This window comes from Podarcis bocagei, assembly GCF_964188305.1.
Source record: "Podarcis bocagei genome assembly, chromosome: 17".
Taxonomy (NCBI): domain Eukaryota; kingdom Metazoa; phylum Chordata; class Lepidosauria; order Squamata; family Lacertidae; genus Podarcis; species Podarcis bocagei.
In genome coordinates, this window is record NC_138143.1 from 28,738,033 (window position 1) to 28,764,142 (window position 26,110).

Below are 26,110 nucleotides of genomic sequence, written 5' to 3' on the forward strand. Positions count from 1 at the left end.
ATACCCGCAGGTCTATTGGTCTTTTTATCTCTTGGAAATTCAGCAGATCGTGAGACTTGTTTATATTCCTCAGTGCTCTACCTAAATTAAATCATCTTTCTCTTTCCTCAGATAATGATCTTATAATACCTTGAATCAAATTTCATACTAATGAGTAAACAGACCTGCAAAGGTCAGAGCTGTAGTGCCGTTTATCTGTAATCTGCATTTCAATATACACCTGTAAGGCAGAAAACAAGATAAAAATACTAAAAAGTACAATGAATTCAATTAAAAATGCTGGTGAACTACAAAATCAATTAAAAAGTGGAAAGAATAAAAATGAGAGCAATACAATCAGAGCTAAATTATGAAAGTTGGTGGAATATGTTTGTCAGAATGTTATTTTCAGAAAGAGGCTAGGGTCACATCTACACCATACATTTAAAACACAAGGCTTCCCCCCCCAAAGAATTCTGGGACATGTTTAAGGGTTCTGGGAATTATAGCTCAATGGGGGTAAACTATAGTTCCCAGGATGGTGTGGTGGTGTGGCCCAAGACTAGAAAGAATGGGTGGAAACTGTAGCTAAGCATGTTTTGGTCAAATTACGCTGGGTTCAGCTGTGGAACAGACTGCCTGAGGAATTGGTGGTGGGCTCCTCTTCACTGAAGGTATTGAAGCAGAGGCTGGATGGTAAGGTGACTGGAGATGCAGAAGAGGACAATTCTCCTGCATAAAGAAGTGTGTAAGCGGAAATATTAGCAAATGTAACTTGTCTATTGCACATCTGTCAAGGATGCTACAGGTGTGCCTAAAAATGAACATATTAGTGAAAGCACTATTCTACTCCTGGTAGATGACCAGCCTATCTTTAAAAAAGGATGGCATCTGCCAAGGGCCTTTTGGGCAGAGCTTTCAAACAATCGTATCATGCATGAAAAGGTGCTCCTTACATTTTTCTTTGAGTCTTTTATCAGCCACATTGAACAATTGTAGGCCTATCACAGTAGTGGGAACCACCAACCCTGGACCCTAATTAGGCCCACAAGGCCTCCATATTTGCTGTGCCTGTCTGTTTGGCTCAGCTGTTCCTAGCTACGCATCACCTGATGTCATGTGATGTCAGGCACGGGGCAAAGAAAAGCTTGGCTTCCAACAGCACCAGATCCAAGCTGCAGCTGCTAAAGAATACCCTCCAACACCCTGCTAATCAAAATTGGGATGTTCATTTTTTTGTTCTGAGAACTTATGGGAGCCAGGTGACTTGTGCCAGAGTGCAAGACCAAGAAAACTCCAGTGATTTTTTTGTCTGGTACTCTGGCACGAGCTAGCCGATTCATGCCACAATGCTGTACCAAAAAATGGGACATGCTGGAATCCAATCAGAAGTTGGCTTGGCTTCCATAATTCCGGAATATCCTGCTAAATCAGGATGGTTGAGGATCCTAAATCAGGATGGATGTAAAGGCATATTCCTTTGTAGCCATGGGTTGAATATGATGCCTGACATTGTCACTCTCCTTCTGCCAAAGATGGGATCACCAGTGTCAAAGGAATGATTCTGCAACATCAACTTCATTGGGCTAGTCATGTTGTGTGGATGCCTGTTTATCGTCTTCCAAACCAACTACTCCATTCCAAACTTAAAAATGGCAAACATAATGCTGGTCGTCAACAAAGGAGGTTCAAAGACTCTCCCAAGGCAAATCTTAAAAAATGTAGTACAAACACTGACAACTGGGAAACACTGGCCTGCGAGCGCTCCAGTTGGAGAACAGCCTTTACCAAAGGTGTCATGGGTTTTGAAGACGCTCAAACTCAGGGTGAAAGGGAGAAATGAGCTAAGAGGAAGGCACGCCTGGCAAATCCATACCATGATCAACTCCTGCCCAGAAACCAATGTCCCCACTGTGGAAGGATATGTGGATCCAGAATTGGCCTCCACAGTCACTTACGGACTCACTTTTAAAATCGTGTTTATGGAAGACAATCTTACTCGGCTACGAGTGATTGCCAAAGAAGAAGAAGACACTCAGGAGATCTTCATTGCACCAGAGAGCTCTCAGTTCTTCCTTGGCAGCTGTGTCTTGAATACAAGCTGAGGTTGCCAAGAAATAATCTTTATAGCTACAGCTTAAATTCATTTTGAATTCAAACTGTGTTTGCAAAGGAAGAACTGGGGATTAAGTGACCCTCCTTTTACATTTCAGTCTTCTGATGTCAGGTAACTGACACCTGGGTTGCTCCATCCACATGTCAAAGTGGTCCACAAAGGGTTGCTCACTTCTGGGTCCTTTAGTTGGATCCAATTCCTCATCCCTGACTTAGAACAATACAATATTGTTTTTCTTCCTTTGTTGGTGGGAGAATACGGTAATCCTTGAAGTGCACCACAACAAATAGGGAACCATTGCTTACTAATACTGGAACATAGTAAGAGTCCCGGTTGATTAGGCCACAACAGTGGAGGCTGCTCCATCAACCTCAGTGCATCCTTAGCCAGGTCTGACCTACCTGCCTTCAGAATAACAACCAGTCCAGGAGGTGGTCCTGGCTGTCAGCTTCTTCCTTCTCCGTCTCAGCGCTGCCCTTGTAGAACTCAGCAAGGAAGAGGATGGGGACAAAACTAGAAATAATTGTCTCTGCCTGTCATTGTCTCTGGGTCCACCAACTGTGCCATCTATAATCCTGGAGGTTTCTTCTTCTTCTGTTGTTCAAGTTACCTCACAACATCACTTGGTGGATCTTTCAACAAGGTCAGATGTAATCACCATTGAGCTAGAATAAGCTTCCTTCTAGCAATGGTATTTCTGAAGAGAAAATGTTTCAGGTCAAGCATTAACTCCCAGAATTCGACCTCAGAAATATCATAGGGTTGTAATCTAGACTACTATAAGTATCAAATTCTGTGTGCAGAATATAAGGATGGATGAATCTGTAACTTTCAGTTTCTCTCCATTTCTCATTTTTCACACCAGCATTTTAATTTTCCACATTTTTGAACCAGTTTGCAATCTTTCTTTTTTAAAAAAAAATCTATATAATTTTTCACAAAATGCCAGCATGATAGTGTGCTTCTCCTAATATAGACATTTTTGTGTATGCATTTTGGGCTAATAAATACATTTTTCTGCAAGTAATTTTCTCCAACACAATGTATTTTGTATATTTTTTCTATTAATATATGCATGTTTATGCACACTTTCCCTAATATACCCCGGTGGTTACACATTCTTTGGTTGGAGAAGAGCATTGCAAAATTTGAGGAAATGCAAATTTCAAAGGATAGCTGGATTCACAGATTGTATTGCGAAGTGCAAATCTGGCAGGTTCACATTGGAAACTGAACTGAACCAAATCTCTCCCCCAACCCTAGGAGCAAAAGTAGGATGTGATGTAGGATGCCCTAAGTTTTTAATGCCATCTCAGCCATGCCTTTTCTAGGTTTCTCATCCTTTTATCCTAATTTGGGAATAATATTATTGCTATCACTTTCACATTTACTATATGGTTCACTGAGAATGTAGAGCAATTAGGAAAAGTGTGTCATAAATATTAAATAGTATAGACATGAAGCTTCGAGAGAGAGAGAGACAATCCCCATGTTTTCATGCAAAATGTAGTTGTAGATAATTAACAGGAGTTGCTGGGGAAAGAGACAGAATATTTGTGGCACGGTAGCATTCAGCTAAGCTTCAGTTAAGTATGGTGGGTTGTTGGTTTTTTTAAAAAGAAAAAGGCAAATGTTAATTCATCGCATTTTAGAGCACACAATTTATACATGACAACAGGGGGTACCCATGGGAGTTAGTACCCATCTATTGCCTTAACTGCCCACAATGTAAATTGCTTTGGTTGAGTGCTAGAAGATCTGAAAAGTGTGGGATGTAAACACAGGAGCAGTCAATGACAACATTCCTAGAGTGTACATGTTAGAACATTGGGAGGGATGTCAGTCCAGCAAGCAGGTAAACTTCCTGGGGACGGACTTCCTCCACATGTGACCAGAGGTGGGTGTGGCCTCACCTGTGCAGGTAATGACAAAAGCACAGGGCAGGCAGCCACTCTCTCTCTCTGCCATTTTCCTTCAATGAGGAAACATCTAAGGATGCTCTCTTGGCTCCCAGTCAAGAGAGGAGATAAGGACTATCTTGCTACAAGATAGATTCTGAATGTATGTAACCTTTTTAAGCCTGTCTGCCTTCTGGGATCATATTGTGAACAGAACGTGAGTAAACTCTTTTATACTTTTATAAAAACTGTGTCGTGTCTTGTATTTTAAGAGGGAACAAAAGGGGAAATTACCAGAGTAATTATTATAGAGGTTCTAGCGAACCTGTGCACACGTTACCGTTGCGAACTTAAAGGGGAATGTTTATAAACTCTGCTGATATTTTGGGAACTTGTTAGCACAAGTTGGATAAGGATATAATTAGTCAATATATCCTCTCCTGCACCCCACAACATTCCCACAAAAAGCAGCAGTTAAAACAGGCATTTTTGGGGGGTAGACCAGTAGCATTTCAGGTGTCAGCCAAACTATATGTTATGTTAGTCACAGTGTTTCTGAAGCATGCTTAAATTGGTCATTTTTATTTTGAAGAAAAAGCAGCTCTGGGACCTTGTCCAGAACATGTTCCAGATCTGGACTGGTGTCCCATATTCAACATTCTTCTCAGAATCCCTTAGTGCATTTTAGGAACATATAACAGGTGTGAGCAGAAAGCTGGCATCTCCCACTTCCACCTCACAATCTAGGTTTTAAAAAAAACATTCTGTACTGGAATCCCGGGGCTACAGTTTCTTCAAAATAAAAGTTACGAGTTCCAACAAACATTTTTAACAGCATGAGTAAAGTAACATGCAGTTTGGTCTTGTGTTACATCAATTCTCTATGGCATCTGAATTGGCATCAGTTAGACATACTTGTTACAGAACATATGCCATCAGAGTGCAGACACGGCAATTCCAAATATGTTTGTATTGCACCAAAAAGAACCCCCATCTGCTATAAGTGGCACTGATGACTCCTTTCAGACCATGCCAAGAACCCACAAATGGCTGATGCTAGCGCTGAGAGGAAGTTCAGGTATTGGTGACTTCAAGGTTGCATTAGTGCAATGCGCTCCATGTGTGCCAAAATGAGTTCACATGGCTTATGTTGGAACAGGTGTTCCAGAAGGATCAGAATGAAAACGTTTATTATTACTGTTTTGCTCAGTTTAAATGTATTTAAGCTTACAGCGATACATGTTGGTTCTCAGAAGATGCCTTGATGCCTACAAAGTAGTCTTTGAAGTGGAAGCTATGCCACTTTGTATTCTCTTTGGAATGAATCCAGTTTTCCATGAAATATTTTAGAAGCTTTTACTGACAAACTTGAACTTGATCTCTTCTCGGGAGTGCTGCCCCATCCAGAAAAGGATATCAACCTACTCCATGAACTTCAGAAGCTCTAACCAGTGATACTGTCAACTTGCCTGGACTGCGTTTGTTTCTCCCAGTGCAAATGCCAAGCATCAATTCAGTACAGTGAAGTTGCTCATGTGTTTATGCATGTCTGCACTCTCCCTAAATTGGAGGCTCCAAAAGCAGAGGACAAGCAAAGTTCCCTAATGACCCTGGATTCCTGCATAAAGACCTTCTTAAGCAATTGTGTACAGCAGCGAAACATGTATAGTGCATAATTGGAAGTTTCCCAAGCAACCTTCTGAACAGCAGAGGATTGATAAAATTGAGGACACTATGATTATATACACATTTATTCAACAAGTGCAGCAAGCAAGAAACTTCAACTTTTTTTAAAAAAAAAAGATATGGCACAATACTATAGTTTCCATAGGTCTCCTGTTTGGAAGCCCTTCAAGTCTCTGACCAAATTTCAAATACAGATGCATATGTTTTCTTTGGTTTTGCTGTCTTTCAGCTATGTAATTAGCACAATCCTATATATTAGGGCTGTGCACTGGGACCCATGTTCATAGTAAATTGAAAACACGAGTAGTGTTAAGATATATCTGTTTCATATTTATTATTTCATAAAATTTACACACTGCTTGATTGTTGTTTTTTTAAAAAACCCTTAATGCAATTTTTAAAAAAGAACAAAACAACAAAATTACTATCAAAACAGTTTGGTTTTTTTTAAAAAAATGACTATTTAAAGCATTTAAAAATGAAAGTAAATGACAGACTAAAAACAGAATAAAACACATGCCAACATTTGATGCATCTGGGTGGGCTTGTCTAAAGACACCTGTTTTTAGCAGGTGCCAAAAACAGTACAGTGAAGTCTGATGTCGATAGGCAGGGAGTTCCAAAGTGTAGGCTTCTTAAAAATGGGGAATGAATATTACATGGCACCTGTAATCATGCTAGTTCTGCAGGGTAGGGAGAATCGTGTGTTGGAACACACCTCAGTCACTCATGCTTTCAGTTTCCTTTTGGATAATTGAAGCATAAGAAGATCCTGCTACATCAGTTTAATGGTCCATCTAGTCCAGAAGGGACGCAGGTGGTGCTGTGTGTTTAACCACAGAGCCCAGGTCTTGCCGATCAGAAGGTCGGCGGTTTGAATCCCCGCGACGGGGTGAGCTCCTGTTGTTCGGTCCCTGCTCCTGCCAACCTAGCAGTTCGAAAGCACGTCAAAGTGCAAGTAGATAAATAGGTACCGCTCCAGCAGGAAGGTAAACAGCGTTTCTGTGCACTGCTCTGGTTCGCCAGAAGCAGCTTAGTCATGCTAGCCACATGACCTAGAAGCTGTACGCCGGCTCCCTTGGCCAATAAAGTGAGATGAGCGCCACAACCCCAGAGTTGGCCACGACTGGAACTAATGGTCAGGGGTTCCTTTACCTTTACTTAGTCCAGACCATTCTTACAGTCACCATCCATACGCAGATGCCTATGGGAGACCTCCAAGCAGAAGCTGGGAATGGAGGGGTGCCATGTGGGAAGACCCTGTGGAAGCCACAGAGCACCCCTCCATTCCCATGTGTGCCTGTGGGCAGCATCTTGGAACTGTGAGGTCTCAGGAACAGCCTTAGAGGCCTGTTCTTGTCCTGTTTTCTGGTTAGCCTAACTGATGCCATTTTGCTTCTGTAAAAAACTGCCTGCTTTAGAATTTATAAGGGTGAGCCACAAATATGTGAAGACCAGATAACATGCCAGACGATTTTCAGGAAAACCTCCCTCTGCCGGGCAACTCTCCCCTTCAAGGTCTCCAAGCAAGGTGTCCTGTTTTGAGCAGCACAATGAACCTTGAAAGGGGGAAAGGGGATGCCTATAAAAAGTATGAACAAAGGCTATTTGGGGTGGCTTCACCATCACACTGGTGAGTGTGGCTCGTCCGCTCTGTTTTATTAAGCTGCATAAACGAGTGATTATGGGGATCTCCTCTGTCTGTGGCATTTATTGGCTTTTCAGGGACCAAGGCAGCTTGGGCCCAATTAGCGGACCCCAACAGAACCATCTGGTTAACAAAGGCCATCTTGTTGAGAAACTAGAAAATGTGGCTCCTAGGCTTCAAAATGAATGAAGCACAGGTGAAGCCAAGCATTCCCAGACTTGCTACAAAGAGGGTCCAGTAATGGGATTGGCTTTGTCTCCATTTGGGACCCCACCTCTTCCTCCTTTCCCTTCCCATATCCCCTTAATTTCTTCGTTCTGAATGAACTCAGCACATCTTGCCAGCAGCCTGGAAGCCTACCAAGAAGACATCCATAACTCATGAGGCTCTTTAGTCACTGCAAAGCCACTCTTCATTTCTATTATATAGACTCAGTCCCCCAGCAGCATCTCGGCTATCACATTTTTAAAAATTACTTGGCCAGCTAATTAGTACAGAAGATATTCATTCTTTCTTACAGGAAACTGAACTTTCTTTTGGCAGCATAGAAGTACACTTTATTTCTGGGGTACCTGCATTTTCAGCTTACCATGAAGCCTTGCTTCATAGGTAAATTATTTTTATTTTATTTTTAAAAAAACACCTTTATGTTCATCTGTGAAAATGCTTCCCTCTCTCACATTTTTATGCACACAATATCTTCTGCTTGTTTAAATTATAAGAAATGGAGAACTTCCACATTTCAGTCTTGCCTCTCCCCTTTGATGTTGCACATCATCTGTCCTCTTGCTTGCTGTTTTGTGTTTTAAAATGGTCTTCAAATATACAGGCTTGCATGGAATGTCATGCCAGTCACAGACTCTCCATGCTACCTGGTGCCATCTTCATTATGGAGAATGGCCACTGTTGAGATGGGTTGCAGCTTAGCAGGCAGAACATCTGCTTTGTGTGCAGAAGTTAGATTCCATCCCTGGCATTCCCAGGTAGGGCTAGGAAAGGCCCCCCTCTCTGAAACCTGAATTGCAGGTCTTTTGTACCTACAATTATTGTACATTGGGAACAGAGGCACTGCATTCTAAAGATGAAACTGAGTATTGCATATGTTTGTGTGTGTACTTAAAGAGACTGTCAGCCGCAAACTCCTCTCTCTCCAAAACAATTACCTGTCAGATCTTCAACACAACGAGCACTATTATCAAGGAAAATCCTAACAGCCTTTGCTAAACGATTGCTTCAAATTGCAGCATTTTGCTCACAGTTATGATTTATTTATTTCTAAACGGACGTCAGAAAGTAAGCAGCCTTCCCTGGTAATAACAATGTTTGGATTTATTGTCAGCAGACATTACCAAATAAATCTTATGGAGGGTGGATAGAGAAGAAAAGCAGGCAGTTATATCAGATTGTTCCCTTCTGGCATAGTCCTGATGTCTGGTGTGTTTACATTTTGGTTTGGGGTTTTTTTTTAAGATCTACATTTCTCTGCCTGGCTAAACACCTGCTTTCCCAGCTTCAGGATTATGTTTGTGAGATATGTATTTTGCTAGTGTTGCCAAAAGTTAGAAAGAATCTGTATTGGGCTACAGTACTTTGCTGTTGTTTCACATAGTTGCTTGATGGCCAGTTATAAAACACTAGCACCAGGGTTGTGCACTGGATTCTGCGACCTGTATAAAATGATGCACACTAAACACACCTTGACATTCTGGACTCTTGTGTACAATTTATATGAGTTCTTCTAGTGAGGATGGGCAAAGTGATAAGCCATCCCATTCTCCCTCTTTTTTGTATAACAACAACAACAACAACAACAACAACAACAACAACAACATATTATTTATACCCTGCCCATCTGGCTGGGTTTCCCCAGCCACTCTGGGTGGCTTCCAACAGAATATAAAAATACTATAGTCTATTAAACATTAAAAGTTTTCCTAAACTTTGTTATTAAGTTTTACACTGCACATTTAAATTCAAACATTAAACACCATCATCAACATTTAGTATTCCCTGAATCCTTAGACTCCCTTCCACCCTACCATTGTTACCATTGTCAATCTTTTTCAACGGCCTCACATATTATCTCTATTTTTCTTAAATCGCCCAATTTTTACCTTAGTTTTTAGTACATTACAAGTGTTACTCAAACCCTGCCAAAGTTTTTAGTTGTTTGCAGTGTTCTCTTAAGGACATTGTGAATTTTCCCCATTCCTTATTAAAGTTCCTCTCTTCTTGGTTTCTGATTTTCCCAGTTATTTTCACCATTTTGGCATAGTCCATCATCTTCATCAGCCATTTGTCTCTGGTCAGGACTTTATCTTCTTTCCATCTCTGGGCCAGTAGTATCCGCGCTGCTGTCATTGCATATATAAATAATTGTTTCTGCTCCTTTGGTATCTCTGCACCAAGCCAACTCATTCTCAGACCACTGGAAAATTCTTTTGGCATTAGATCCAATGAGGAAGATCCAAGAATAGGATCTCCTGCAAGCCCCCCCCCCCCAATTTAAAAGTAGCTGTAGGGAAGAGATGATGGCAGCACCCACATATTGACACCAGACAAGCACCTTCGCTGTACTCTTTTCAGTGCCCCCTAAACACATTTTTGTTTAGACAAGCCAACCCAGATATCTAGAAAGCTGGCATGTGTTTTAATCAGCATTTCACTGATAATTGATTTTGATTAATTTTCAAATGTTTTAAATAGCTGCTTTTAACTGTTTTTACTTATCTTTTTTATTCTTTTTGTGAACTATGTTAAGGTTGTTAGGGGATTTTTTTACAGCCTAGTGGTATAAATTTTTTTGAAATAAATAAATGAAATGATGGCTGCAGGGGGAATAAACTCTTTCCATCAAGAAATTATCTCCCTTTAAGTTGCCAACTCCCTTTTGAAGCTGCTGTTTGCCCTGCAGAGGAGAATGTACAGCACTCTCAAGTGTATCTCGATGTTTTTATCCATGGGACCAATAGCAGCTTCAGAGGAAGGTGATTTAAATTGGGAAATCATTGCCATAGAAAAGGTTGAAGTCACAACAACAAAACCAACCAAGTCTCCCCTAGCACCATGGTTCCGAAAGTCTGTTTTTTAAAAGCAGAAAGTCTTGCTCTTGCAATTCCTACCTCTCATCTTTATTGAGCCTGAGATTCAGCAGACATTGCTCACAAAACTCCACATCATGAAAGGGCACTTCCAAACTGTTGCTATTTTCAGATGGGATTCCATCATATACTGGCAAATCCAGCATGCTCAATAAAATCTGATTTGGAGCTCTTGCACAACAAGCATGCTTCCCCCAACTCCTAACTACTGGGCTTCTTGCAACCAGGAAAGCAATGGGAAAATGGACCGGAAATTGTGGGTTAACATTTGCTGGATGCAATTTCATCTGACCTTATAACAAACAAATCAGAATGAATGTCCAGCAGATAGTTAGAATCATCTAGTCTCCCTGAAAACAAATCAGGATGAATACTCTATAAACAGTTTGTCTATAAGTGGTCCATGACTATGGAGTTGCTTTGAAAAGCAAAATTAAGATTTTTTGGCTTTAAAAGGGGGTTAGATGAATTCAGTGGCTCCTGGACACCATGATGTTATCTTCAGTATATGCTAAAGAGGAAGTATACACAGGGAGCCCTATGAGGCCTCAGCCTCCGGTAACAGGACACTCATGAAGCGTTCGGCAGCAGTCCTGTATCTCAGCGACTCATATCTGCTCATATGAGCACGCAAAACAGCAGAGTAAATGAAAGCTTGGCTGCGGAAGTATGTAGCATCGCTAATTTTATTGCTATACATCAAATCAAAACAAATCATAATAAATAAAAGAACAACAGTGCGAGGAGCAGCTCACACAAACATCCTATCTGTCCGGGAGACAGAACAAAAAGCAGAAATACAAAAGCACAGAGAATGGAAGTGCTGTGTCTCAGTTTCCATTCTCACACTTCCAGAGGAATGGAATGTAAACAGTGTGGATCACAAGATCCAACAGCAATGGGAGAATGAATAATACTAACATGCCCCACCACTACTCCTGACACACACACACACACACACACACACACACACACACACACACACAATGGCTACTCGATGCTTTGCTACAGAAGCAAGCCTAGCTCCCAACTCTAGTGCAAATAAATGGGAACCCATTAGGGCACCTCTGAGAGCTTGGAGTTACTTCCTGTACTATGGTCTGTTGCACAGGTTAAGAAGAGGACTTGACGTCTAGCTATACATTCCATTAAAACTGGTGGTACTTTTGAAAAATGTGTTGTGGATCAAGCTGCAAGACAAGCTAATACTTGTTGTTTAGTCGTTTAGTCGTGTCCGACTCTTCGTGACCCCATGGACCAGAGCACGCCAGGCAAGCTGATACTAACTAGTAATAAAGCTGATACTAACTAGTAATAAATAACACCATCACATCTGACAACCCCCATCCTGTGCTCTGAAACTCACACACTGATGCACAAATTTTTATCCATTTTAAAAGCATAGCGGTCAGTAAGAGCTGAGCTACATCACCAGTGGAATCTTCTGATGCCTTGATTCTGGACTTTACCATTAAACACTGAAGCTGGGGGAAGGACGGACTGAATCAGGGCTATACCATGTCAAAAACAAACAAACAAGATGCCTAGCCACACTTTACCTGCAAAACTGCCACAGTGGACAGAAACCTAGCCTAGAATCTCTTTGCATGTCCAGAGGGTTTCATTTACACAAGTGAGCATTGATTAATGCCTTCAGATCCTCATCTGCATTCTGAGTTGGCACACTCAACAGCAGCTACACCTAAAGAGTCTGCTGTTTGTGGAGCTTGGTAGAAAAGGAATCTTCCTCTCAGGCTGCACTCCTGCAACCACATACATTTCTTCTAACTGTGACTCACAGTGCTGGGGTAATTTGTGCGACTACAGCTATGGAAATATTGTGATATATGCTCCTTTCCCCTTCCTGTGTCCTATATATTTCTCAGGGAGATATTCGAACCAATTGTCAAGCACGCCAGAGTTGTTCAATTGACACCTCTGCTCTGCTCCAGGCACCCCATAGCACAAGGAAGCCAATTTAATAGAAATGCTCTCAGCTCGTTTCCATGGAATATGCCAGCGCACTGCAAAACTTGTAACAGCTATACATTACTGCTCCACCTAGCCCTGGATCTACATTTTTTCTCTCTGTGATTGTATTTCAAAGATAGCTTTCACTGCTGTCACCTTCAAGCAACCTTACTAAGTTCTTGTCAGGAGCTGCCAGCCTCAAAGGAAGAAAGGTCTGCTCCCTGGATGTCAGCTCAAATCAGCATGCTGTCAGAGAGCTGGTGAGTGGGGCTGAGATGCAAAAGTCACAGCACTGCCCTTTGCCTCCTTTCTCCTGGCTGGTTCAGCCTTCCTGAACCTGGCACCCTTCAGATGATCCTGGACTACAACTCCCATCATCTCCACCCCTTGGCCATGCTGGCTAGGGCTGATGGGAATTGTAGTCCCTCCTAAATCTGAAAGGCTGGAGAAAGACTGGGCTACACCAATGTAGGAAGCATTTCAGGACTTGTACCTGCACTGTATGGGAAGTGCTTCCCACATACATGCAATTCTAGCCTATTGATATTGCATACCTTTCAACATTTTTCCAATGAAAGTAGGGACGTCCTATTCAACAACAACAACAACAACAACAATTTTGTTATTTATATCCCACCCATCTTACTGGGTGGGACATGGGTGGTGCTGTGGTCTAAACCACAGAGCCTAGGGCTTGTCAGCGGTTTGAATCCCCATGACGGGGTGAGCTCCTGTTGCTCGGTCCCTGCTCCTGCCCACCTAGCAGTTCAAAAGCACTTCAAGTGCAAGTAGATAAATAGGTACCACCCCGGCAGGAAGGTAAACGGCATTTCCATGTGCTGCTCTGGTTCTCCAGAAGTGGCTTAGTCATGCTGGCCACATGACCTGGAAGCTGCCTGCGGACAAATGCCGGCTCCTCGGCCTATAGAGCGAGATGAGCGCACAACCCCAGAGTCATCCGCAACTGGACCTAACTGTCAGGGGTCCCTTTACCTTTACCTATTCAACAACAACAACAATTTTGTTATTTATACCCCACCCATCTGACTGGGTTGCCTCAGCCACTCTGGGGAGCTTCCAACACATATAAAAACATTTTAAGACATTAAACATTAAGAAACTTCCCCATACAGGGCTGTCTTCTAAAGGCTGTATAGTTACTTATCTCCTTGGCTTGTGGGTCACATAACTCCATACCCTCCAACATTTCTCCAATGTATATACGGACATCCTAAGGAAAAGTAGGACATTCAGGATCAAATCAGAAACCAGGATGGCTTCTTTAAATCCAGGACTTCCCCTGGAAAATAGGGACACTTGGAGGGTCTGATATTGTCACTTGGGCTCTGCTTATCATCCCATCATCCAGAGCAGATAAGAGCAAGGCCTGCAGCAGCTGAGAAGTTTGTGAATAAATTCCTGGAAGAGGTGGGACGATGCATCTCATTAATTGAAATGTAATCCTCACCAGTTAACTGCAGAGATTTTGGCTGCATACCCATTTTATTCCGGAATCAATGGAGACAGAGTATTTGTTTTTTTTTTCTATGTAGCCCACACACAATCTAGATCAATTGCTTATATTTCGTCCCTGCAAAGCACTTACTGAGAAACTGGTTTATTCCAAAAATAAAGCTCATTGCAAACTGAATCTGCATCGCTCCACAGTATGCCCTGTATACATGAAAACAGATGTAGGCAGGCCTGGCAATGGGGGTTGTATTCATACATGCCCAGTGATGCTGTACCAAAATCACAAGTGCTACTTCTTCATTCACCTGGGGCATGTGTAGGGAGGAAGAGTTACAGATAATCTAATCCCAGAGAGGGTTTTTAAAAGCTTTACAAGTAACCACACCTATCCTTGTGAATGGCAGGATCGATAATTAATCTAGATTGAAAACAGCATGTTGAGGACAAGCATGAACAATTCTGGATTGAGAGGGGGAAACTGCATTATGTGCTATTAACAGGTTAACGTGTACACAGCTTTGGAAATACCACTTGCTGAGGCTGAATTGTTAGGAGATGCTGTTTATCTGTGCTGATCTGCTTGCCTTTTAATATAATGCAGTGACCTGATTCAACATTTTTGTTATTTCTATTGACAGTCTCTCTCTCCCCATCCACCCCCGGCCAAGCTAATTTGTAAGCCTCATATTGGCTGGAGAGGTGAAGAACAATGCAATGTTCCAACTAGATTTTACAAGCTTCTGCAGACACATCCCCATCTGGACAGTTGATGGGGACAGAGTGTCACTAGCACTAAATTCTGGTGCTTAAAACCTTGTGTTGACTGCCTATACGCTACTAGGTCATGTTCAAGATACTTGGATTAATTTACAAGGCCTGTGACGACTTGGGACCAGGATAGCTCAAGGACTACCTGATCCCTTGCAACTCTGAGGTCTTCAAGGAAGTCACTGTTAATGACTCAGATGCACAACTCATATCCATCAGAAACCATACTTCATTCAGTATTGTGAGCCCAGTTTTGTTGAGCTTCCTTCCAGCTGAGGTCAGATAGGCCCACTCCCCCTGTGGAACGTCTAGCTTTTACTGAAGGCTCCCCCCCCCCATTCTAGCAGGTTTTCAAACTGAATTCTGATTTTGTAGGTTTTAGCTCATTTTCAGTCTTATTGTATTGGGTCCCTTGTACACTGCTCAGGGATGACTGTCACTAAGCAGAATACAAATTGTTGAAATAAATAAATCACTATATGGAGTGGGAGATTTCAGAAAAGAATTAAAAATGGAGGAATATAATCTTCTTAACTGTTGCTAACTTCCCCAAGCATGGAGTTTTTATTTGAGACCATCACTCTAATTCTTTCTTGACCTCTGTCCTTAAATTATCATGATTATATTTAGCCAGTTTTTGTCTACATCTATCTGTCTATCTATATCTATCTATCTATCATCTATCTATCTATCTATCTATCTATCTATCTATCCATCATCTATCATCTATTGTCTATCATTATCTATCTATCATTTATCATCTATCATCTATCTATCTATCTATCTATCTATCTATCTATCTATCTATCTATCTATCATCTATCTATCTCTATCTATCTATCTATCTATCTATCTATCTATCTATCTATCTATCTATCTATCATCTATCTATCTATCTATCTATCTATCTATCTATCTATCATCTATCATCTATCTATTTTATATCTTTATATATTCACACACCCAAAATAGCTTATAGGGGAATTTTTTTCCTGGGCACTTTATCATATGTTTTGTTAACATTGAATTCCACCCTTTCTGATTTTGTTAAATTAATTTCATACCTCAACAGCTTGCTAAATTCATCGATCAAACTCATGACATTTCCAAAAAAAATCAGGATGTTTGACAAATAATGCATCATCAGCATAGAGATTAACTGTCTGCGGTAATGGCTCAGTGGAGAGCACAAACAACCAGGGTGATGAGGGTCAACCTTGTTAAGCATCAGCTTAAGTCACAGGTGACTAACCTTCAAATCTGCTGGATTCCAAACTCCTATCAGCTCCAGCCAACATGGCCAATAGTCAGAGATGATAGGATCTGAAGTCAAGCATCATGGGGGACCCCATTCCTAGGCTTATTCCCTGGCATATATAATTGAAAAGCAGCTCAGATAGCACAGCTTGGAAATATATCCTTTTAACACTATCAAGCAGAGGTGGAGAACCTCAGGATTGTGGGCCAAATATCGCTCTCCAAGTCTCTCCATCTGGTCCTTGAAACTCTCCCAGGCCATGCCCCTCAGTTTCAGGAACTGGCAGGATGAGGAAGAGTGGGGGGAGCCCCCCACCCACAAGCCCCCCAGGGACAGCACAGAAGATGACTGATGGATCCTAGTAGTGGGACACTGAAGAGCAGTCAGCAGAAGGGACAAGCTGGGAGGTGCTAGAAACAGGAGGTGTGAGCAATTAAGAGGGGTCAGGAGGAGGGTCTTCCAGAACAGGGTGAGAGGCTGAGAGTCACAGTCTGAGTGCAGACTCAGATAGAGAGGAGTCAGAGAGTGGCCCCGCTACCCACCAGCAGGACAGTCCCAGTCCTGCTGACTTGCCTCCCCCTCTGAGACCCTGATCAAGCAGAGTCCTGCACATTGCTGAGCAACAGGCCAGACAGACCCAGAGGAGGAGCTCGCCACTAGATGCAACCTTTGTCTTCTTGGGAGGGATCCAAACAGAAAGACTAGAGGAAGAAGGGTGGAACTACAGTGGTACCTCTGGTTATGAACTTAATTCTTTCTGGAGGTCCGTTCTTAACCTGAAGCCGTTCTTAACCTGAGGTGCCACTTTAGCTAACGGAGTCTCCCGCTGCTGCCATGCAGCCAGCACACGATTTCTGTTCTCATCCTGAGGTAAAGTTATTAACCCGAGGTGCTACTTCCAGGTTAGTGGAGTCTGTAACCCAAAGTGTTTGTAACCTGAGGTGTTTGTAACCCGAGGTATAATAATAATAATAATAATAATAATAATAATAATAATAATAATAATAATAATAATTTATTATTTGTACCCCGCCCATCTGGCTCGGTCGCCCCAGCCATTCTGGGCGGCTTCCGACAAAGATTAAAAATACAAAGATTAAAAATATAGGTACCACTGTAATGGCCAGTTTCAGCAACCTCTCAGCTGGAGTAAGGTGAACCATAATGTTGTTTTTTCTGTTAAATAAAGAGCTAATTGCGTCCTGTGCCTGCCATGTGCGTGCCTGCCCTGTGGTTGACCAGTCTCCTTGACCCTCCTTGACCCTCAGTGACCCTCATGAGCACCCTGAGTGTAATGTGTCCTTGAACTCTGACCATGCCTTTTGCTTATCTAGATGGCGGGTGCAGAGGGATGTGTGAGTAGGTGTAGAAACTACCCTACTTAGCCCCTCCCACTTGTGCCTCTCGCCTTGCCCACCACTGAAATGTGGTCCTCTAAAGGTTGCTCAGAAAGGAATGTGGTCCTGCAGCCAAAACATTGGGAAACCTGCTGTAAATAGCTGTAGCAAGTCAGGGTAGGCAGTGCTCAGTGAAATGTCTCATTAGCACAACTCTGTAAGGCAGTCCCTTATATTATGGTTCTGTTCTTGCTCCCCAGCCTAACTCAGCAGTGTGGCTTATGTCCTCAAATCACCCCATTTGCAGAGGAAGGTTGCAACTCTTTTTTCAGAGTCCACTTCTGTGTCCATTAACAAGCAACCTGACTGCTTGATTCGAGGTAGGAAGGGCCAGAAAGCAGCTTGGTTCCTAAGTTCCTAATCATAGTTTCAGCTCCTTGATGCCTTGCTCTGAGTGGTACAGTGCAGAGCACATGTCAAGTGATGCTCTGCCCCTGGATGATATATGGACAGAAAGTAGCAAATAGAGGGATGACCTGGAAGACTCAAGAGGGAGCTAATTAAGCACCAGCCTTGTGAGAGAAGCAGTGTGGACAATTTCAATGCAAATTATGCTGTACTTTATGAATGTGAATGCATTTTTCTAGGTTATAAATGCACCATTAGGAGTAGAAATATCCTTACAGCACGATAACTTTTATTATTCAATAACTGCAGGCCTATTTTAATAGCTTTATAAGTTCTTAGCAGTACCACTGACTCTTCTTCTGGGGTATTAAGTTGCTCTGTAGTCCTGGAGGACAAGAACCCAAGGAGTCAGCTAAAGTGTGTTGACGATTTTGGAGAAAAGCAACCATGTTAGGACATCATCCTTTGGCGCTAAGAGGGTAATGGTGTGAGTTTTCTTTAATGGGCTGCACAGGAACAAAAGATGGGTTGCTTTAGAACCATGCCTCTGTAGGTAAGGGTGCAGTGAAATAAGTTAAAATTGCATCTTAAATTATGTTGATGACCTGATGGCTGAAAAGCAGGAAGTAAATATACCCAACAAATAAATAGACATTTTTCAGTGGTGCAGCTGCCAATGGGGAATCCAGTTAATTGCTTGTATAAAGTAAGGATGGGAAACTCATGGCCCTCCAGATGTTGTTGGACTCCAACTCCCATTAGCCCCAGTCAGCAAGGCCAATTGCCAGGGATGATGGGAACTGTAGTCCAGACACATCTGGTGAGTCAAAGGTCCCATGTTTTAGAATGCTGGCACAGTAGAGAGAGGATGAAATTTAGCACAGTCCATTCCCTCATATGCACGCATGGAATGGTTTACGGGGAGGTGGCATAAAATAAAAATGATCACTTACAGCAGCTGTCTAAAGTGGCAAAGCCTCATCATGTTATTTCTGACACATGGTGGAAATATACAGAAAACAGCAGTGCTACAATTAAATGAATACAATATAAATTCATTTCTTTCAAAAATACATGGGGACAGTTTTTACCACATTATCTGCGTCCAAGAATTGAAGCTTACTAACTTTGTCCATAATATCTCAGTGGACATAATTGAGAATTAAGCTTTCCCCAATCTGTACAGCCCCATTCTGGGTTCCACTGAATAGCAATTGACAAAGAGACAAAACCCAGGAACTGACTTCTACAGGTATAACTTCTAACAGGTGCTGTGTTAAATACGGTCAATGGTATTACATGTTCGCATTATCCTGGGTCTCATGTGGAATTCAAGACCAGAGCTGGCCCAAGACCATCAGCTAAGCATCACAAAATGGCAGACTTCTGACAAGTAGGAACTGCTTCCCCTCTGGGTCTATTTCAAAACAATTTGACATGAGACGGACCACAGTGTGTCACAAGCAGAGAGCAGGAGCAAATAAGAAACACTGCATCAATTAAATGGCAGAGCCAAGGGTTCCAGGTAACTAATTCAGACTCTGCAGCACGGGGAGCTGGGCGAGCCCACATCTGTCCAGGTAATGGACTCCAACTCTCATCAACCTGAGCTAACATAGCCAGTGCTTATGGAGTATGGGAGCTGTAGTTCAGCCACATCTGGAGGGCCAGAGGTCTCTCCCCCACTCTGCAAGAAAAGCCCCTCCACACATCCTGGGTCAATACCCAACGCGACTTAGAGGGGAAATGCACCTAATCAGTCTTACTCAAAGAACACCTTCCATTTTACCTTCTACCTGCCAAGTAACATCTTATCTCTATCTGTCGCTTAGTTCAGTTCCAAAACATTCATTTATCAGTAATGTATTGATGAGATGTTTATACAGGTAGCAGCAGGCTTTCACAACTTATAACCTATCAAGCTGAATTCAACCCATCTTGTAGAGACATTAAAGCCTAGAAGGTATAGCAACCTGGTAAAGATTATGATGCCTCTACCTGGGGAGGAAGGGGAGGAACTGCAAGTTACAATGCATGAGTACCAGTGGGCTCCATTCCATTTCCTGGAACTCAAGCTGTAGTCTCGTCAATAGTACAAATTCTGCTTAAGTGCACTGTCCCTCCTTTAAAATGCCTTTGTTGAGAACCACCCAGCAGCTGAATCTTGGGCTATAGCTTTGTCATGCTGAAGTCAAAGTTAAAACAATTGATGGCATTTCAAAAATGGTTAAGACGGCGAACATCACGTGGGAAGAGAGCTTGCAGAGGTATTACAATTGCAGAGAGTGGGTTACAGAGGTCTCACACTCCTAAACCATAGTGGAAACACTCTCTCTCTCTCTCTCTCTCTCTCTCTCTCTCTCTCTCTCTCTCTCTCACACACACACACACACACACACACACACACACACTGCCCCAGGCCATTTTAATTACCTGCATCCAAATTCTATACATGTTTACTTTGCAAGTATGTCTGACTGAGTTAAATGGGGCTCACTTCCCAAGTAAATAAGTATAGGATTGCTTTCTCAGGCTACAATACTATACACACTTGACTGGGAGTATGCCTGAGTAGATACATAGAGAGTTGTATTGGTATGGCAACATATGAGCGTCTTTTCACCAAAGCCAGATTAAATGTATTTCCATCAGAAGTGTTAAATGGCAGATGGAGAGGTATCCCTTATCAAAATATCTGTGTATGCTCTCAGGACGTCGACTGCATGAGGCATATTTTATTGCATAGGGGACAATATGATCAAGCTAGGGAACTATTGATTAAACCACTGTTGGCAAATTGGCCGGGTCAGTCTGAAGCCTACTATATCAAATATCTTTTGGACGACAAGTCCAGTGATATCACAGTGGCCATGGCAAAGTTTCTTTCAGCTGTCATACAAATCAAAGATCAACATACCCATGACTAAACAAATAACGCTTCGGTCTCCCTTCCCTGGTGGGTCATCTGTATGAATCTGTATTTTATTCTGAATCCATATTGTGTTGGACCACAATAAAGATTATTATATTATATTATATTATATTATATTATATTATATTATATTATATTAGTTATGTTATGTTATGTTATGTTATGTTATGTTATGTTATGTTATGTTATGTTATGTTATGTTATGTTATGATATGATATGATATGATGATATGATATGATATGATATTATATTATATTGGTATGGTGTCTGTATGCCCTGGTTCTCCATCTAGATAGAAGAAGAAAAACCCACAACAGCTTCATCACTCTCTGAATTGCCTTTTTAGATGCAAGACTATTACCTGCAGTGAGCTAAATGAAGAGGAAAATGTAAGTTGTCACAGAGTGAAAGAAGATGGTGCCAACATTCATCACCTTTCCATGGACTTAAGACAGATGAGTCACATCCCTGACATCTGATCTTAAATAGGAAGCAAAGTAACATGGGAATTTCTCCAAAATCCATGATTGGGCAATGCCAGCCAAAATGCCCAAAAGATCCAAAGGCCTGGCTTAGTGGCCTAGGACCTGGGAGACCAGTGATCAAATCCCCACTCAGCCATGAAGCTCATAGGTTAACCTTTGGTCAGTCAGTGCCTCTCAACCTAACCTACCTCATAGGGGTGTTGTGAGGATAAAATGAGGAGGTGGTTAAGTGTGTATGCCACTGAGCTCCTCAGAGGAAAGGTGAGATATAAATGCAAGAACATGATGTTACATAAATCAAGGGATGGGGGAGAGAGAGGGAGGCTGGCGGGGGGTGGATAAAAAGATGCCTTGAAGTTGCTTACCTAAGTTAGACTTACGTAGTGCCTTGAATGTTGAAAAGTGTATATAAATAAACAAATAATAGTTTAGCATCTCAAATATGACTGTTCATCTCACCCACCTCTGGGTTTGTGTGTATGTGTGGGTGTGTGGGTGTTCTTCAGGGATAAATGTGTGTATTTATCTGCAGCATGCATATGTTTGCAAGAATGAGAGAGAATAAGAATGAGACTGAAGAATGCATCTACTCAAGCATTAAATGATCTGAAAGAAGTGGAGTAGTCACCACTGAGAACGTTGAGTTGTTTAACAGCTTCATGAGCTTTAAAACCACACAAGTCTCTCTCTATAACGCACAGATGTTCAGGGTAAAGTTAAAACAAAACGGATCTCTCTCTGCGCCTGGGTGCTTAGATTTGGTGGGTATCCATCTGGATTCATCTCTGAGAACAAGCAAAGTCTCTAGGCAGAAGCTTATGAGTGAATTAAAAGTTCATTTAGCATGAATTACAAAAACGTGGAACCAGGTGGGGAACATCTGCCGGCCTGATCCCAAGCGCCTTTGCCAAGTGGAGCTACTCTCTCAGTGGGAAGAAAACGGAGAAGGAAGACAAGAAACCCAGAATAGCAAACGCTCACGCGCAAGTGAGCGCTCTTTGATGAAAGACGGTTTTGTTGTAGTGTTGTTATTTTTTTGAACGCGGAAGTGTTGGGACCGTCTCTGCATAAAGCAGTACTGTACTGTAGTTACCAGGTGCGCTGTCCGTTGTGCTGAAATTCGCAAACTGAAGCAGAACTTCCATGGAACCGCCCCCCTTCCCCTTCCCCTTTCGGAAGCTCTTAAATATGTATAGTGGCTCCGGGCCATTTCCCCTCCTCCCCTCCCCTTCATCACTTTCCCCGGTACGCTCACAGAGGCGAGACCCCAGGCATCCCTTTCTCTCTCCCCACCCCAACGCCCCCCACCCCACAAACCCTCCACCCGCACCTACCAGGCTCTTTCTAGGGAACTCGTTGAGCACGATGCTGATCACGGGGATGTGCAGCGCGGTGGCGACGAAGTCCATCTCCAGCATCTCGCTTCTGCTCTGCGGGAAGGCGAGGATGGCCGAGACCCCTTGCACCACGACGGTGTGGCAGATGCTTTGCAGGAAGGAGACCGGGTCGTTGCTCCACGAGGCGCTGGGCGAGGAGAAGGGGAAGAGAGGTAGATCGCCCAGCCCCGCTTCGATGGCCATCACGACCTCCAGGGACAGGTTGTAAGGCAGAAGCCCCTTGACACGGTTGAGGGTCTCCACCGCCGACAGCAGCGCCTCCCGGGGCAGCAGCGGAGGGAGACCCTCGTCGCCACTCCCGTTGCCCAAGTGTGCCCTGCTCCTCAAGCCGGTTGCCGCTCGCCACCTCCCTGGAGACCCTCCGGACCCCTTCCACTCGGCCGCCCTAGGCGCCTGCGGCTCGGCTTGGGGTCCGGCTGCCGCCTCTCGTCCTCCTTCTCTTCCGAGCGCAATGCCATGGTGCGGTCCTGGTCCCCAGGCGTCCGCGCCGGCGGGGGAAGTGGCAGCCCAGGGCTGCAGGTGCGCCGCGCCGATCCTCACCGTGTGCCCGATCCGCTTGAGGATTTGGCAGGGCTGCGGGTGGCAGGAAGAAACGGGCACCCTGGCCAGCACCAGGGCGCAGGGCGGCAGCAGCAAAAGGCACACCCTGCTCAGGAGCCACCACACGCTCAGTCTCCACATCACGGGAGAAGAGCCCGGTGCCCTGCGCGCAAGGAGAAGCCCCCTTCTCCCCCGCTGGCTTGGCACCTCAGCCGCCGCCTCCTCCTCCTCCTGCGACGCTAGGCGCTCCTCTCCCAGCCCCTCGCCTTCCGCCAGCCATACAACTCGGACGGCTCGCCAGTCGCTCCGGGCGCCTTGCGGGCTCCTAAAGTCCACATCAGCCAGGGCGGGGAGAACACCGACGGGCAGCCGCCGCCTCCCGTCGGCGGAGGCTTCGGATCCCCGCCTCGAAAGGGAGACCTTCCGCTGGCCGCTCTCGTCGTCCTCCTCGCGCCTTCCACCCAACCCGACGACGCGCCCCAGGGCTTAGCAGGGGAGTCGCGAGAGCCACTCCATCCCGGGCGGATCGCCGCAGCCCTTCGGGGCGATCCGTTCTGGCGCCATGGCTTGCGTCTGCTAGGAGGGAACAAGCGGGGAAGCCAGATCTCCAGATCGCCACGGAGGGAAGCAGACTCGGGATCCCAGCCTCCAGATCTGCCTCATCTCCCTTCGGTCACTTTGCTTCTCCTTCTTTTCTCCACTCCTTCCTTCCTTCCTTCCTTCCTTCCTTCCTTCCTTCCTTCCTTCCTTCCTTCCTTGATTCTTCTTCTTCTTCTTCTTCTTCTTCTTCTTCTTCTTCTTCTTCTTCTTCTTCTTCTTCTTCTTCTTCTTCTTCTTCTTCTTCTTCTTCTTCTTCTTCTTCTTCTTCTTCTTCTTCTTCTTCTTCTTCTTCCCCCCTCTCTTTCCCCCTCTCCAATGCGCTTCCCCTTCCCGCTTTGGAGGCTCTTGCGAAGAGGAGACCAAACTTGCCCGGCGTGGAGGCTGAAGCCAGAGGCAGCCGCTCTCGCCGCTCTCCGCTTGTCCGAAGTGGCTCCAGTCGGTCGCTTGGCTGCGCTAAACTCCCACCGACTGGCTGCCTGGCTGCCGAAGACGGCTTTGGGGGAGGCGAGCAGGTAGCGCCCTGAGCGGGACAAGCTCCCCGCGAGGGATGTTGGGGGTTGTAGTCAACCCAGCCCGGGTGCTGGGAAGCGCCCACAGCTCCAGGGCTTGGAGGAAAAAATGCCTTGGCGTCATCGGAGCCATAATTTAGAAGGCTGCTTCCCCCCTCCTCCTCTCCCCATCGTCACAGATTGTCTAATATTTGATGAGCTAGAAGAGAGCTGGAAATCACCAAGAAGGATGGGGCACACCCCTATTTCCCAAATAATTTCCTGGAACGTCTAACCCAGTGTTCCCTGCACTGGTTGGTAGTGGCTCTCCAGGATTTCACACAGAGCAACGAACCAGGGAATTGCATGAAAAGCAGATGCTTAGATAGATAGATGATAGATAGATTTGTAGAGTTGGAAGAGACCACGAGGGTCATCTAGTTCCTTCCAATGCAGGAATGCAATGCAGGAATCTTTCTACTGAGATACAGCAATCATACCCTCCAGCTATGGGTTGCTCTCCCCACAGCTGCATGACAGCTGCATGACAGGCATAACAGCTGCAGACAGGTAGAAAATCAACAGGTGCACTGTTCCCTCCATAAAAAGAAGGGATGGGGAAAATCCACTCATCAAACGAATATAAAAATAACCTAACTGAAGATCTGACTGAAGACTTATCAATTCTAGAATTCTGTTGTCACACTGGTTGGCTGGATGCTTGTGCGAAGCACATGGGATCATAAGAGTTTGAAGTCCAAGACCCTACAATGCAGGAAATTGCAGCTGTGCTATGACCTTAGTGTTATTAGCACCATGCTCTAACCAACTGAGCATGAGCACAAGAGCTTCCCAGTGAGAAGATCCAGTGAGAGCCCCTGTGGTGTAGTGGTTAGAGCAGAGGTTTTCAACCTTTTCAAGTCTATGGCTCACCTGGCCAACTGCATTCTTTCCTTGGCACCCCTGTGGGGCTCAGAAGCCCAGTTATGTCACCCCTTGCCTGCAGAGCTGGCAGCCTCTCAACTTTTTTCAAACACCCTCCCTTGTGGAGGGTTCCCTCAGCCTCCTCTCCCCTCTCCTTTCCTTGGGAGTCCTTTAGGCAGCTGCAGCTTCTTCCCCTGGTCTCTGAGCACACCCTGCCCCACAAGAGAGATGCCTCCTCACACTGCCCCTCAGGGCATTGAGAAGCAGCTGTGATCAGCCCCAGAAGCACCATTCACCTCCAGAGCTTATAGCCAGGGTTGCTGCAACAAACAGCTGTACAAGCCTTTGGGAGGCAGAGACACAAGAGGGCATCAGAAGAGGGAGGGAAGGAAAGAAAGAAAGAAAGAAAGAAAGAAAGAAAGAAAGAAAGAAAGAAAGAAAGAAAGAAGAGTTTGGATTTGATATCCCGCTTTATCACTACCCGAAGGAATCTCAAAGAGGCTATTCTCCTTTCCCTTCCTCCCTCCCAACAAACAGTCTGTGAGATGAGTGGGGCTGAGAGACTTCAAAGAAGTGTGACTAGCCCAAGGTCACCCAGCAGCTGCATGTGGAGGAGCGGGGAAGCGAACCCGGTTCACCAGATTATGAGACTACAGCTCTTAACCACTACACCACACTGGCAGAAAGAAAGAAAGAAAGAAAGAAAGAAAGAAAGAAAGAAAGAAAGAAAGAGGCCACTGGTTGAAAATACTGGGTTAGAGTACTTGGGAAAGCAGGGGTCTGGTCCCCACTTGGCTGCAAACCTCATTTGGTGACCTTAGGCAAATCACTGTCTCTTGGCCCAACCTACCTCACACGATTGTTGTGAGGATAAAATGGAGAAGAGAGAACTGCTTATGTCACATAAAGTGCCTTGGAGGAAAGGTGGAATATAAACTAAGTACAGTCATACCTCGGGTTAAAGTAGCTTCAGCTTGAGCGTTTTCAGGTTGTGCTCCGCGGTGACCCGGAAGTAACGGAACGGGTTACTTCTGGGTTTTGCCACTCGCACATAGAATCATAGAATCATAGAATCATAGAATCATAGAATCATAGAGTTG

The 26,110-nt window shown here is 44.1% G+C and overlaps 1 protein-coding gene across 1 annotated transcript in view; it reads right to left on the reverse strand.

Annotated features, from left to right (window-relative positions):
• Positions 1-23,752, reverse strand: part of GRIN3A (glutamate ionotropic receptor NMDA type subunit 3A) — a 98,153-nt gene extending 74,401 nt beyond the window's left edge. Inside the window, exon 1 of the mRNA XM_081176195.1 lies at positions 22,396-23,752. Coding sequence (XP_081032321.1) covers positions 22,396-23,139 — 744 coding nt within the window. The 5' untranslated portion in view covers positions 23,140-23,752. The remainder of the gene's footprint in view (positions 1-22,395) is intronic.
• Between the last annotated feature and the right edge of the window lie 2,358 nt (positions 23,753-26,110).